Here is a 16,855-nt window from a genome sequence, read left to right on the forward strand (position 1 = left end):
GTTGTGTTTACTGAACTGACGCAAACCTCACATTTGTTGACCCTTGCCGTAAATCACTGCCGTAAGCCTTAAAGGCACCGTAACCTGTCACTCGCAGTGCATAACATCACAGAGTCCAACAGGAAACATTACTGAACGTTTTCAGACATAACATTAAGCCCGCCCAACGACTCTATACATGATGTGATTGGCCTGACTAGAGTTTGGTTTTTCCAGTTCGAAAGCCAACGGAGAGTTGCTATATGACCCTGGCTGCCAATTACATTGCTGCCGCTAAGGTGCATCTAGATTTCTAGGCTAGATGAATGTTTCTTTGTGAATAAAGCCTGTTCATCAAATAAATGGATTGTGTCTCTTCAGAAAATAATATAAATAGAAAATATTTATAACAAAGATATATTTTATTCCTCTGCACACTCCAAATGTCTCAGTGTCGTTTTTGGTGATAAATAAATTAATAAACAGAGTATAAAAGACCAGACAGAAAACCAGACAATATTCAGAAGTCTGTGCTCACCCTCTTCTTATAGCAGGGGTCACAGCGCGTCCATGAAGACCATTCAGACAGTGAACAGTCCACGGGGTCTTTAGGCGGCTGAACAGCGTCTCCTGAACTGCAAAGCACTACAGCACTGTTGGAAGCAGATTTATGTTTTTATTTTATTTTATTTCATAAACCATCAAGCATGGTAGCACTTTACAATAAGGTTCATTAGTTAACATTGGTTAACTCAACGCTATCTCATGAACAATTCGTACGAGTGATTAAAAGGTGGCTAATTCGTACTAATTCATACGACCTCACTCGTACGAATTTGTACAATTTGTCTAAACCCACGTGATGGGTAGGTTTAGGGGCGGGGTCAGGGGTAGCTCATTCGTACGAATTCATACGAATTTGGTAACTCGTAAAATATGTACCAATTAGCAAAAATCGTACGAATTTGTACGAGTGAGGTCTTATGAATTAGTACGAATTAGCCACCTTGTAAAATTCGTACGAATTGCCGTGAGATCGGGCTGGTTAACTACATTAGTTAACATGAACAAATAATGAACAATACTTCTACAGCATGTATTAATCTTACTTCATATTAATTTCAACATTTACTAATACATTATTAAAATCAAAGGTTGTATTAGTTAACATTAGTTAATGCACTGTGAGCTAACATGAACAAACAATGAACAGCTGGATTTTTATTAACTAACATTAACAAAGATTAATAAATACTGTAACAAATGTATCATTGTTAGTTCATGTTAGTTAATACATTAACTAATGTTAACTAATGAACCTTATTGTAAAGTGTTACCGATCATTTTTATTATTTTATTAAAGAGGGGTTTACTGTTTTTTTTTCTAAATTATTGGTATTTTTGTATATTTGTATTTATTTTATAATAACAGATTGATAATGTTGCTGTCTACAGTCCACTGAACACTACAGTCACAAAACTAAATGGTCAACAATTCTCTGAATGGTGCACAATGACCAACATGATTACATCAAAAAGTGAATCATTCAAACGGAAACATTTATTTAGATCACTGGAAACCAAGCAAATACACTGTACATTCATGCTCATGAAGTAAAATGTTCCTACGTACCATATAATGCCCAGACAAAGTATTGTTTCTCTGTAAGCTGAATTAGCTCTTAGAAAACTTTGCATTGTAATGTCAGGTAAACCTAGATAATAGTAGACTAGATAACCCAGGACCAGACCTTAAACCCTCAGACCTACCCAGCAGCCCCTCCTCTACTCTGTGACGACGTTCATACACATCGGCTTTTATACACAAGAGACAATGCTGCAGTTAAATTGTGCACCTCTATAATATTAAATTACTTGTATTAGAGAGCATTTCATTTTTCATACTTGCAACGTTTTGCAATAAAACTATAAATATTTATTTTGAGCCATCAAATAACATACATTTTTTAAAAACATAACATCTAATGTATTTTAATGTGTTCTCCTTTTAAGGGTAGAACAAATCAAAAACCTACGGGCATTCAGGCTTTTCCAGGATGTGTTATTTCAAGTCTTGGTTTCTCGTAAATGAGTCTCATCAAAGCGAACAGACAAAATCAATAGAAAATTGTTTGTTTTGAGCTGCATTCAATGTAACCATTGGACTCTCTGTTAAACATTAATGATCTTATTTACATTAACTGACATGTAATTTTCTTTGTTTTTCAGACTTTTTAAATTTTTTTTTACAATTGACATGCTTTTCGCACAGTTATATTCTAATATGCAACTTAATGCACTGCTTAATCTCTCTTTCCGAATGTATAGAGTTTTTTATACAGGCCTAAAAAAACAGAACAAAAACAACAACATAACAATGACAGACAAAATGGCTGCAGTTGTACAGTATGTCCACAATCAGTGTTGGGGAAAGTTACTTTTAAAATCAAGTAATGCATTACAATATTGTATACGTAATTGTTACTATAATTGGGGTTTAACAAGCGTTTAACAAAAATGCTAACATAACAACAACCAGGAAAGACAAAGAGCATAGAGAACGTACACATGGGAAACACCAAAGACTGACTAACAAAGCACAAGAGAAGGGCTATATATACACAGGGTCAAACAAGCATATCAAGATAACAGATTAATAAGACACACCTGGGGAGACGAATCAACAGAGAAAAACTACAAAGGACTACAACAGGGCAGAGATGTTCACAAGTCATTTTTTGGAAGTTCAAGTCAAGTCTCAAGTCTTTTGTCAAGAGTCCAAGGCTCAGTCCACTTTTAGAAACGCGCTTGCGATCTTCCCCCTCGGGGGAATCCCTGCGGCCATTTTGAAGTGCGTTCCACTTCGTGAAGTGGACGAGGGAAGTTTATATGGACAGACACTTGTTCCCTCGATTTTGACCGAGGGAGCGAGTCTACTTCATATGTACACTTCAGGCAGCTCCATATACCACAATGCAACACGATTGTGACGTCACCGCAGATCTCGTCTAATCACCACCACGACAAACAACTCTGATATATTAATTATATATATTTTTAATTTAAAACAACCCAAACACACCTATATACATTTGGATGCTGCATTAAACAAATTCTTAAAGGAAATTTTTTTTAAATAATAAATCAACTCCATGGCTGATTCCAAGTGATCAAGGGCTTCCAATTCAGCCAATTGCAGTTTCCGCAGTAGTGGGCACTCGTGCAACGTAAGCAGTGACGTACATCCAACCAAATTTTCTATACTACTTTCTAGCAAATCAATTACAATATTTATTTAAATGGACTCAAAAGCACAAGTTAAGCAACCCATGGCTAGAATTAGAACAAAATCATTGTACACCCACGTCAATTGCAGACCTTGCCTTTTTACCACCTTCAATAAAAAAACTGAATTATTTTAAGTATATAACAATCTCTTCAACTCTCACAGCCTGGTGGAAAACTAATAAAATTACCAGATCACTTATAACACCTTGCAAATATACTCCAATTTGGCATAATCCAGATTTTAAACTGCAAAACACTCAAGTGTATTTCCCAGTATGGCAGCGCAGCGGAATCATCCACCTCCATCACCTATTTGAAAATAACCAACTCATATCATTCAATACACTAATACAAAAATACAGGGTTGGGAGAGAAGAGTTTCTACATTATCAACAACTAAAATCCTTAATTAAATCCAAAATTAATATTACCAATAACACATTACAAACCTCAAAATTAAGTGATGAGATAACAAAAATTACAGATACAAAAAACATGATTTCTAAACTCTATCAACTCATATTCTGGGCAAGTGTGGAGCCTGGGGCCTTGAGATAGTACCTTCACTCCGTCTGCCTGTACTCTTTTGCCCTGCATCTCTGGTTTTCTGTCAGGTTAAGCACTACATGTATTACCTTTCTTAATGCATTACATTTCGAGATACATTTAATTGGTTGCTTAAAACAAGGAAAAACAAAAAACAAAACAAAAAAAAACACCTAGGCCTAAGCAGGATAAGCGAGGCATGATCGTGGTGACCTGGGTTTGCATGGAGCTGGTTCCACGCTACACGTCTCGTTTTTTTCTTTTAATGCAACACACTAGCTAACATGCATATACATCTATCACGAGCAAAAAAAAAAGAGAAGAAAAAAAAAAGGAAAAGAAAGGGAAGGAAAAAAAAACACACACACACACACACAAAAAAAAAAAAACACAACAACAACAACAACAACAAACAAACAGGGTAAGCATGGCATGTGTGTGACGGCCGGAGGTGGGGAGTGTTCTTGGTGGTGAGTGATGGGGGGTCCTTGGGCCCCAGGCTCCGGTGCACATCGTCTTATCGCCTATAGCCCATTGTAGTGTGTCTTGGCCAAGGGGAGATCAGAGACATCTTTTTTTTTTTTTTTTTTTTTTTTTTTTATCATATTAGCCTTAATTTTTTTTTTTTTTTTTTATTATTTTTTTTTATTATTATTTTTATTACTATTTAGTTCATTTTTGATCATGTCTGTTGTATCTGTAAGATTTTCTTCTGTTAAGTTATTTCCACTTACACACCCAGTAATACATGCACACACACATACACACGTTTATGTATGTTATTTTCATGTTTATATGTTAATGTCTATGTATGAGACCTTTATGTTTTTTGTTGTCATAATATAATAAAAATAAATAAAAATAAAAAGCAGTGACGTACATCCGAGTGAACAAGACGGAGGGAAGTTTGCGAGTGAAGAGCATGACCATTTTGGACTGGAACGCAGCCCAAGTCAAGTTGCTTAGTTTGGTTGAATTGGATCACTGAAGATCAAAGCAAAGACATTGGTTAATAAAGTGAGATTAAATACATAAATTATATTTGTGTTATTTAACAAATTATTGCAGGTTGGGGGATAATAAGGGGATGTTTATTTGATTTTCATATACAAAAGTAAGGGAATAAATCTTCAAGATAGAGCAAAAAAAAAACAGAGACAATAATAATACCATTTATTTACCTACACAAGGCAATAAAGTAAGTCAGTAGCAAGGACAGTTAGCAACCACTGCAGGCTCACAACTAACAAGAGTTAAAGCTACATCTAACTCATAGCCATCAGCCACTGCTCTCACTTCAACACACACACACAGGCACCAGTCTGGGGTCGAGGAGAAGTGTTCCTCACGGCAGCATTGTCACGGCGCTCTTGGTTCTCCGAAGCTCATCCCAGAGTTGCTGTCAGCAACAGGTCCGTAAGATCAAACTTTCTGAATTCAACGTGTAATGTGGGATAGATTGGATATTTCAGTGCAGAGCGATAGTTTACTTTTGGAAAGTCATGAGGGTATTATGTACCTGATTCATTTGTTGGACCTTTGTATTAAAGTTCGACTCGTCAGAGTCGGGCTTTAACAACAACAAGCACAGACTGTGTGCTTTGGCCTGAGATTATTTGCGAGTGGCACTTTCCTGTACACTATTGGAGAAAAGTGCTGTCTGTCATGCCATTCGCAAAGTATTCCTGGCACTTGAGAGTTTTTGTGCAATTTCAAAGCCACTTAAGACCCCAGGTTGTAAAACTCCATTGCAGGTACATTATTCTGTAATTGTTATTGAAGATCATGCAATCATGATCATGCCAGTAAGCATTACTTATGTTTCCCCTGGCTTCCCTAATGTAGTTGGTGCCATAGACTGCACCCACATTCCTATCAAGGCCCCATAAGGGGACTTTGTGAACAGAAATGGGGTTCACGGTATAAATATGCAGGTAGACTACAATTAAGAAGTGTATTATTTCAGATTAGTAATAGAAGGAAATGAATCATCAATAAGTACCATGCAGTTGACTTAAATCTCTTGTGCCATATCACAAACAGAAGCCGAATGGCCTAGATCTGTGCAACACTCAAGGATCTGCAGAGAGTCACATTTATGCACACTATGTAAACATGGTAAGAGAAAAATAAATCTCAAGCTCACTGTATTATGTACACTAATGTTGTGCCTAACTGAACTGCATTTTTCTATTGCACAGGTGATTATAATGGGATCCTGCTTGGAGACAGGGGCTATGATTGCAGGATTTATTTTATGATGCCATTCCCTGACCCAAACCCCGCTCCACAAACCTGTTTAAATGCACCTCTAGCCAGAACAAGGGCATGTATTGAAATTACCTTTGGGCAAAAAGTCTGAGGGTTGCACCTGACAGTGGCTTGTACCACACAACATTGCCACCATCCGAACAGAGAGGACCCCTGTGGTGCAGCCTGATGATGACCTCCAGCCAGTGCACTTGGACCAACCTAGTGGCAGAGCTGCATGAGACAGAATTGTTGAACACTATTTTATGGATACAAAATACAACGAAATGAGCGGTGGAAGAACCAACATGGCAAAGGGCCAAGAACATCTTGAGTTTGGAGGTGGAGAGCGGGGGTGAAATTAGGACGCTAGTTCCCCCGCCGAGCCCCCTCGAGATGTCATGGGCTTAAATCGATGAAACATCGAGGAAGGTGGTGCCCATTTGATAACCCGCAGAAGCCTAAACTCAACCAAGTTGGAAGAAGATGTCTTGAGAGAGGAAGAGGGACTGTCAATGCCACTGGTTCACAGATGGTGTAGAGTGAGTAAAAGTGAAAAAACTAAAAACTGAACCAGATTACTGATCATCTCACGCTTTACACCACTGCATCCCACGTTTTGCATTGCACTTGGTGATGTAAGGCTTGGATGCAGCTGCTCGGCGATGGAAACCTATTCCATGAAGCTCTACGCCCTGTTCTTGAGCTAATCCGAAGGCCACGCGAAGTTTGGAGGTCTGTAGCTATTGACTGCAGAAAGTTGGCGTTTTCTGCACACTGTGCGCCACCGCTCTGTGATTTTACGTGGTCAACCAAATTGTGGCTGAGTTTCTGTTGTTCCCAATTGACCCTTTGCAGGTAGTTTGATTGACAGGCGATCTGACCAATCATAATCCGCCGAATCCGCCATTTTTGTCCGACAAAGCAGTCAGGAGAGTTAGTAGATTAACATGGGAGGATTTGAACTTGAAAAACGGTGTGTACTGACGTCTTTCCACGAATGAAACAACATTCCTTCTGATGTTCATTCATGTTTTTTTAATGCTATAAATTAACTAGAAGGAAGAGATGATCAGTTCACAAGCAGCTTTAACTTAGGCTCTACAGCGATCTGTCAGACACATTAAAGAGCCACAAAACAGTATTTATTGTTTTAATTTCTTTATTTCTCAAATTTGAAAGTTGAGACTTTCAAACCTGGCCTGTCCTGTCTGTCAGCGCATTGTCAGTGTCCTCTCTGCTTCGCGATGTAGCGGCGTGGCTTGTCGGACATGGCAACAGTAACTAAAGGGGTCGGGTCTTTGCAAATGGTCAATTGCTTCCACTTTGTTATAATACTACTAACAGTTGACCGTGGAATATTTAGATCATGAATGGACTTATTGCCCAGGTGGCAACCTATCACGGTACCACACTTGAATTCACTGAGCTCCTGAGAGCGACCCATTCTTTCACACATGTTTGTAGAAGCGTCTGCATGCCTAGTGCTTGAGTTTATACAACTGTGATTGGAACACCTGAATTCAATGATTTGGAGGGGTGTCCCGGCCTTTCTGTTGATGTGGACTTGTTAGCTAAATCAGTACATGCAATATAAGTTATTTAAGCATTTACAGATACTTCCTCCAAAGGACAGTCAACTGAGAGGGCTTCTGCAATGAACACAAAGGAGTATTACAAACTATCGCACGTTTTACCCTTTTGATGACCCTCAGGAGGACTTCTAAGCTGTTAGGAACTAATTTTAGCGATACAAGGCTTTGTTCATTACTCTTACATGAAGGTGGTCTGTTTTGTATCTCTATCGTGGGATCAAACAACCTCTGGCGTTAACTCATGATTTTCTTCGTGCGAGTCACGATGTGTTGTCTTTTCAAACATGAGTCTTGGGTTAACTGCCTAACATTGACAAGTTCTTCCTTTAGCTAGGATCATCTCTTGCAAGCTTGCATGGTCATAAAGTACTTAGCTAGGGGTTTCTAGACTGAATGGCGTCCCAAATGGAAGATCATCTGATTTAGGGTCCGGAGTTCGTTAGTTGGCTCAGACTATTTGAACGAATCATGTCTGTCCGATCTGGGGTGTGTTTCCCGTACAACAACGTAACTCGCTGTTTCACTACCATAGTACGATGCATTGTTGAAGAACTTAATATGGACTGAAAGACTGAAGGACTCTGGAGTATTGTTGTTTTATGTTATGACAAGGACAATACTTGTTGTTAATGTTTTTTTCTTCAAGCATTTAATAAAATAAAAAACGATGTGATAATAAAAAAAAAAAATGATGCATCGTTGAAGAAATGAACTAGCTAGTCACGACTGTTTCCCAAAACCATATTATTGCAAAGTGGTCGTTCAACCACGTCGGTTTATGATGTCACTTTCGGGAAACGCACCCCTGCTCAGTTCCTACACTGATGACATTTACTGGCGTGAGGGCGGGACAAAACTGACACTCAAATGAGATTGCAGCATTAGCAATATCGCAAGAAATAAAAGACTACCGCAATGTCCGTTTCATGCAGAATTTTTAATCCAGAGATAAAAATAGTAATAAAAAGCAGAACTATAGCCAGCTGAAAATATGACATCCAAAAATTTTAGGATGTTCAGAAAATGTACAATTTCTCACAAAATGAAACAATTGCACTCCTTTTTCTCAGACAGAGAGTGAATTTTAATGAGCATGTGCTGAATGAGTTATATACAGTCTGTTGAGTCTTATAACGCATGTTTGTGGAAGAATCAACCTAAACTTAATACAAAATCTAAAATAATGACATCAAGAATGTTCAATGGAGTGATTTATGAAAACATACATCAAGGTCATATTTAACCAATACCAAATGATAATGTAAACAATTATATTTTGCCCAATGAAAAAGTAAAATCATGTGGACAGTAAATATAAAAAGAAATGTGATGTAAACATATCTAACCAATGACACCAACATATTTGCTTTATTTCAGTTGATTTGCTGTTAGTCTTCAGGATTTATCATTGAACCAAACTTAATGATAATTAGCTACATATAGTCATGTTTTTTAGTTAATCAAATGTTTATATCAATCCATTAATCCCATCATTACTCCTTTTTCTTACTTGACAAAATAAGGCAAACTAAAAATGCACCAGTACAGAGTAGGACAAAACTTAAAATGGCACTTTCTTACATTTTTATCATCAAAAAGGGTCACTTGAGAAAATTACTACAGTACAACAAAGAAATTAAACTGATTCTAGTGATATTTTTTGTAATAAAATAGACATATCCAGATAGTAACTGTCTTTGAATCGCTTTATCTGCAACACTTCTTGATTCAATGAAACTTGAAGCCATTAACAAGGACCTTCTACTCCGACAGATTCACAGAGGAAAATGCAGAATGGAATAGTTTGTCAGTAAAACAAACATTAACCCTGAAGAGGTACATATGTATACAGTATAGCTTATGAACCACACTGAACTTTCAACATAGAGTAAATCAAACCTCAAAACAGAAGAAAGAAAACTCCAGAGCAGATATTTTACAATTCAACAAATATGTTTAGACATTCAAAAACATATAACATTGAAAGTATCATTATACACACTGAAGCTAGAAAATGTTAGATATTTTAATTATTTGAAAACTCTTATTAAAAATGTTCATTTTTAAATAAACATATATCATTGTATAAAATCTAAAAGAGAATGTCTGTCAAGTTGCTTTAAAAAAAAAAAAAAAAAAAACATTGTAAGAAGCCTCACCACAATGCCAACATACAGTATAATTCCTTCCAAGAAAAAGAAAAGCAACATTATTTAAACCAATGCTTTTTGTCTTCTTTATATGCAGATTGCAACTACACAGCTTCCTAGGTGATAAATCAAAACTGGAATGTATCTGTGCATTACAAATATCAATTGAAATGAATCTCCAAGTGCAGTTAAACTTTGATCTCACTGGTCCATTTTCCCATATTGTGACAGCTTAGTAATATTTTACAAAAAATATTTCATTTTGAAGTAATTTGAATAGATAGTGGCTACTTGTAGACAGTCAATTTTCAAGTCCATTGCAAACTAAAGGTCCACTTTATTCATTAAAATAGATTTTACTTTCTCTGTTATCAGTCATCAGAGTTTGTGAAATGTCCCACAGAGCTTAACACAGTTATTTTACGTCCCATCTGCATCACTGGGATTTTTGGATTCTCTCAGTGCTCTTCTCTTTGTTCAGGGTGACTCTTCCTAAGGATGAACATGCAAATACAGGTTTAGTCAGCAAAGAAATTAAGTTAAAGTAATAAAGTTCATAGACACGAGAGACCAAAAAAACGTAGCGATTTACAAACGAGGGATGTGATTAAAAAAAATGAAAGCCCCTTTGAGGAACTGGCAAACCAAAGTGTGTTTTTCTAACAGTATTATAAAAATGAGAGACAGCTGTAATTTAAACCTTTATTGTGTTAACCATTCTACCCGAGTCTAAAACTGACAGAAGGAACGTCTACTGCTGTAAGACACTTTGGATCCAAGATCTGCACAAATTGTGGTTAACATTACTAAACAGGGCAAATTAGCGCCGATGGGAATGAAAAGTTCTGCGCGTGATCTACTGCACATTAAACAACACAGACGCAGCCAGATCATTTCCATAATGACCAACTCAATCTACCAAGAGCAGCGCAAATCAGCATCTGGTTTAAACCACACACCAAGAACAATAACTATGAAGATAACTATATTATCTCGTTCTGTTTATTATAAGCGTGTGCTTGTCTGTCACTTTAAATGCTCGAGCTCGTTACAGCAAGATGGATTCTGATTGGCTGTCAATATTTGTATCATTCATCAGCTGGATAAAATCGTTCTGAAAGTGATTCCAACGATATTGTTTCTCTGTGCCGTTATCGTTATAGCTGTGGTGTGAACTCTGCTATTCTTTAATATTGAGAAAGATTTTTAGAACTATATCTTTATCGGGCCTTACGACATGCTTTTTGCGCAGTAAATAATGCTGCAAATACCAGTAAATTGACTAGCACAAACCTTAGTAAATCACTTTGCATGATTCATTTAAATACTGTCCTCCCATAAATTTTGCGTCTGAAAGGGAAACTCCTACAAATGCATATGCAATAAGGTCAGCCGCAAAATTAACCCTGCCCACGCCTTTTCAGCACTAATTTTTCACTGCTTGTCTTAAGTAAACCCTGACAGTAGTTTTTTAACGCAAAAAGAAGGTTTGCGCTGGAGTAAGCTGTTCGTAAATCTGGCCCTAAGAGGCAATAGCTTGACCTGAAGACTGCCACCTTTCTTGCGGGTGTTCAATCCTGCTCTATTGGGGGCCAGTGTCCTGAAGAGATTAGCCCCAACACACTCGCCTAGAAGGTTTAAAGACTTTGATTAGCTGGTTCAAGTGTGTTTAATTAAGACTGAAGATAAACTCTGCAAGACAGTGACCCTCCAGGAGGAGGACTGGAAACCCATATATTATTTTGAAGGAAGTGAGCAAGAGAGGAAACCAACCCTGAAGACATCTCTCTTAGGCGTCTAGCTGTGAAGTGTCTGGAAGGCTTATCTGAGCTTCTGGTGGCATCTCATCAGTGCTGAGAGTTTGAGCACAGGCCTCCTGTGAGACAGAGAATGAGATGATTGATTAAAAACATTAGAGTATTAGTTGAGTATTAGTAGACTATTAAAAGTTGACATGTAGTTCCAAAGTTACTTATAGTCAGTACAGTAGAATGTCTGTTGGAGGAGCATCACAATAAAGAGTTAGCAGATATTAAGCAGAGAGTCTACTAATACTCCAATGAGAGTTAGTTGACATGTAGTTGCAACTTTACTCATTGTCAACAGAATGTCTAAAGTCCAAAAAATCTCTTGTGATTCAAACATAACCATTACCAAAACTTCTGTCTGATTGACTGAGCTGTCTTCTGCAGCCAGTAATGGCTCTGTTGAAGGGGACGTGGTTTCCTGCTCAGGACCAGGAGTAGCACCTATGGAAAGGGAATCGAAATGAGTAAGAATAATGCAAGTCACATGATAAATCTCAATCGTTGGCCGTAGTGTTTTGAACTCACAAGAGTCAGTTGGGGATGGTGGTATCGATGACCCTGAAGTCAATTTCATCTGTGAAAAGTCAAGCTCAGCAGCGCAGTCCATGATCTGTTTCCCAGAGGGCTGTGCAGTGTCTTGTTTGCTTGTGCAAATGTGAACAGCTATGGATTCCTCCTGGGGGTCCGTGTTTAGGGTGTGCTTAGAGTCTCCAGAGTGCTGAGGACTCATGATGTTGGACGAAGCCTCGGGAGGTTCACAGGAGTGAGGGCGCATGGCAGCAATGGGGACCAGACCCTGAAGCACTGCGGCTGGAATCGGATGGGACCCCATGCCAACTGTCTGGGCTGGGACGAATGCCCATTGCTGCTGGCCAGTTGCTGGAGAGTGGAAGAGGTTAGCCTGACCCCAAATCACAGGCTGGCCTCCAGGAAGCATCTGGGCCACCTGCAATGGGGCCTGAACACCGAAGGCCATTGGACCAGCCTGGGAGGCGAACGATTGTTGGGTCCAGTGAGCAGCCTGGATAGTACTCATGGTCATATAACCTGAGAAGCAAGAACAACCAGTTTCATTAATAGCACTGTTTTTAAATTGGCTGCACTTTGATGAAAAATGCATTTTACAGTGGAACGAAGTAACTCTCAATAGAAAATGGGATTTGCCGTGTTTGTTACCCGAGGGCACGGCCGGTGGGCTAAAATGCGTAAGGAGTTCTGGGCGGAGCTGCCGGCGTCTCCTTCCAGGATCCACTGTGGTAGCAGGCGACGCTGGCATCTGGGATGAATATTGATGTCATTTTTGATATTTGACTCTACAATAATTTACATTATTGTATCATAATACATTGCACGCTCAATAAAACATATTAGAGCATTAGAGATATCACAGTGATATTACAAGGAGAGCCAATCAGAAAACAATTATTTAAAATTATATAAACTATGTATATTCAGAATTTACATTTAAATGGGTCATCACGTTTTTATTTCAATATGTTCCATGAGGTTCACTGGTAATGTTAATTTTTGCACAAAAAACAAATAAATGCGTACAATTTTTTTTATTTTCAATTCTGACAGAGCTGAAATGGTCAGTTTTTAATGGGTATCTTCTCCTATAAGGCTAGTCAGTAAAGGGCCACTTTTATGATTGGCTAACATCATTCCATAGGGAACAGTATCACCGCCAACTAGCTATTGCATGCGAGTAAATTGTCCATATAAAACTAATTTACAGAAAATGTAATTACTTTACTAAAGTATGTACAGAGATGTAAACAAGCTGTTTAAACTGGACAATCAAAGCAAGCGTTCTTTCACTCTTCTATTTGTCCTGTTGTCAGCAGACTTGGGTGTGTGGATTACGTCTCGGTTAAAATAAATGCTCTGACTATAAAGCAGAGGACGTTTTAAGCTATAAAATGTGCAGGATGTTTTACAAAAACCTCTTATATGTCAGAAGAAAAATGTGACCACTTTAAAGGGATAGTTCACTTTGAAATTAATTTTTGGTATGTTTTAGCTTACCTCAAGGGCATCCAAGATGTAGGTGTCTTTGTTTCCGCAGTAGTTTCAATTTTGATATTTTTAGGTCAAACCGTTCTTGTCTGTCAGTCATATAATGCAGGTCTATGGTCACCACCTCAAAGAGCATGCACAGAGAAGTCCAAATTAAATGAAGTTCCTAAACGTAAGTTAGGGAGGAGCGAGCCCATCCAATCTTTCAATCAACAAACAGAGTATATAAGCAGCCGCTTACCTCTCCCTAGTATCAGCTGTTCCAGTATCCCTCCACCTCCCCAAACTCCACCTTCATCTTAGGTACCTTGCCCTTTAATTAACAGGTCCTACATTTAGCCACTGGGGGGTATATCAGAGCTCGAGTTGAAGCTGCTTCATCGAGCCCCTCTCCAGCGGACAGCAAGCCAAATAAGTTTAACCTAATATCTTAAAGATTTTATGGGCAAACGAACTCGTTAAACATGATTTAATGACTCGTAAATGTAAGTACACATTGATGGCCTAAGACACGAAACGAGCGGTTTGTGTGAGAAAACGAACAGTATTTATATCGTTTTTACCTTTTGTAACCACAGCCACGTCCAAGTGATCTGAGGGCGCCGGCGCTTCGGTCTTTTCCGGAAAGTGCCGGAAGTGATCTCTCGCGCGTGTACGTCACTCATACAATTGTTTTATTTTTAATTTTTTTAATTGTTTTCTTTTACTATGGTTTAAACATCCCAGATAAGCGCAAATTAGTACCATTTTAATTAGCCGTCTTACCTACTATCTCTGTTCTGTGTAAACAATGAGTGACGTACACGCGCGAGAGATCACTTCCGGCGCTTTCCGGAAAAGACCGAAGCGCCCGCGCCCTCAGATCACTTGGACGTAGCTGTGTTTACAAAAGGTAAAAACGATATAAATACTGTTCGTTTTCTCACACAAACCGCTCGTTTCGTGTCTTAGGCCATCAATGTGTACTTACATTTACGAGTCATTAAATCATGTTTAATTTGGACTTTTCTGTGCATGCTCTTTGAGGTGGTGACCATAGACCTGCATTATATGACTGACAGACAAGAACGGTTTGACCTAAAAATATCAAAATTGAAACTACTGCGGAAACAAAGACACCTACATCTTGGATGCCCTTGAGGTAAGCTAAAACATACCAAAAATTAATTTCAAAGTGAACTATCCCTTTAATGTCATGAGCCCTTTAAATTTATTCTGACTTGTAACTATATATGACTGGAATTACAACAATTTCTTCAGATGTATAAATATATATTCAGTTTGACAACTATATATCAGATTTATTAATATACTGTATAGTCTCAGATTGTATATAATTAGGTCATCGCAAACTGGTGGTTTAGTGGGGGTGAGGTTCTTTTAGTCGTATTAACAAACATAAGTTGGGAACTATTAAAATATCTTTATGTATTGCATTAAGTGGGGTTGACCACAAGGTTGATGGTTCTCCTGGGGTTTACTTACTGAAAGGATGTCTGGGGGGGTGGCCATGTCACCGAAAAGATCAAACTGGCTTATATTCTGCAATACATTCAGGGAGAAAGATAAAGAAGATATACTGGAAGGCATTCTACAACACACAACTACAACTATCTGCATTAGTTCAAAGATTACGTTATGATTTTGAGTTAGTGTTCACTGAGGAGGGCAGTCCACAAATGGAATAGTTATTAATCAGTAAGTGGGTCGACAATGAAATTATGATTCAACACAGTAGAAATACAGTAACTACTACACATGCTATAGTGATTAACAGGGGAAGGCTTCAATGAAGACATTCGAAGGACACCGACAACTGAAGGGAATCAGCCGACAAACATTTAAAACAACGAAACTGAAGGTACAAGCAATGAGGCGGATGATCAATGACCGTTTAACCAGAACCCAATGTGTATGAAAAACATAAAACAAGAAAACCAACACAATGGTCATGTTGCAAATCACACCAGAAGACTCAAAGATTCAAGCAAGATCAATGTTTGGCGCGTGTGAGCAAACATTGCAGAAGCGTGACTGGTATTTATGCACAGATTAGCTCCAGGCACTCGATAGGCTCCGACTGAATGAACAGACAAGCAATAACACTCTGTGAAATGGATTGATAACAATCATTTAACATGGATTCATTCTGGTGAAAGCAATGCTCTGTTTTTGACTATCCTAGATCTGTCTCGGATTGTGCAATGTATGCGTGGATCTTAATTGATAAGATTGTTATAAAATAATAACCTCTAGAAATCCATCTTTCTGAAATTTTCAATCATATGACTGTTGTTGTTCAAGCCAATCATCATCTTTATTTCATTGGGTCCAAAAAACCTTTATTAAAAATACTTGTCATTAATGTAAGTTGCACCTTATTTCAATGGTCCAGTTCAGACATTCTACTAACTTTGTTGACATGTACTTGAAAGTTGCTTATAGTTAGTATAATATCTAAAGTGGACAATCGAAATAAAGTGTAACCATAATGCATTGCAATTGTCACATAAACCTTTTCTAAATCCATGCAGTGCATCCATTCTAGAGGTGAACCCCAAAAACAAACCTCTGTTTTATTCCCCCCTCATCCATTTCCCTCGTATAATGAAAGACTCGCATGGTGTGCAAGAACAAAGAAGTATTTTTAGTACAGTAATCGCTTTCAATTCGCTATGGGATTCAGAAATAATCCCTTGAGATCTTAAAGCGAAGAAGGGGGGAGGACACTGAGAGGTTTGTTTGATGGAGGAAAGGGACGAATGTTTGAGATATGAGAGAACCTACAGTCATAAGATGGTGTTTTGGAACATCATAGATCCCGTCTTTCTGATGACTTGTGGGGACCTAAAAATTATAGTGAATTAACAACACAAGGCTCCTGCACAAAAGGCTATGTGTATTGTAGGTATGTTAGAGCATCTGACAGATTATTGGATATTTTAAATGTTTAATTTGGGGAGACATTATTAGAGGAAATCTATTTTTAGATCCTCCCTTCTTTGTGATGCTATATCTGTAGAAGTGTGGGCGAAGAGGGGAGTGGCTCGAGGAAGTACCTGGTAAACGCTCTCCTCTGATTGGTGGAGGGGCTCGTGTCCAGCTTCAAACACAATGTACTACAAGGAGTTGGGAAAGAAAATGAGAAAGGCCCCATATGGAACCAATCAGACAGAGACAACACTAAGAACATTCAATGATGACTCTTTATCCATAAAAA

The 16,855-nt window shown here is 38.2% G+C and overlaps 1 protein-coding gene across 1 annotated transcript in view; it reads right to left on the bottom strand.

The window, feature by feature from the left end:
- Window positions 1-16,855, bottom strand: part of c8b (complement component 8, beta polypeptide) — a 97,649-nt gene that overhangs the window by 41,961 nt on the left and 38,833 nt on the right. The window contains 9 exon segments of the mRNA XM_056265837.1: window positions 518-632; window positions 11,582-11,600; window positions 11,603-11,684; window positions 11,963-12,057; window positions 12,142-12,663; window positions 12,793-12,892; window positions 15,121-15,177; window positions 16,423-16,482; window positions 16,695-16,754. Coding sequence (XP_056121812.1) covers window positions 518-632; window positions 11,582-11,600; window positions 11,603-11,684; window positions 11,963-12,057; window positions 12,142-12,663; window positions 12,793-12,892; window positions 15,121-15,177; window positions 16,423-16,482; window positions 16,695-16,754 — 1,110 coding nt within the window.

The sequence above is a fragment of the Rhinichthys klamathensis genome, unplaced genomic scaffold (assembly GCF_029890125.1).
Source record: "Rhinichthys klamathensis goyatoka isolate OS25496 unplaced genomic scaffold, OSU_Roscu_1.1 h1tg000011l_1, whole genome shotgun sequence".
Taxonomy (NCBI): domain Eukaryota; kingdom Metazoa; phylum Chordata; class Actinopteri; order Cypriniformes; family Leuciscidae; genus Rhinichthys; species Rhinichthys klamathensis.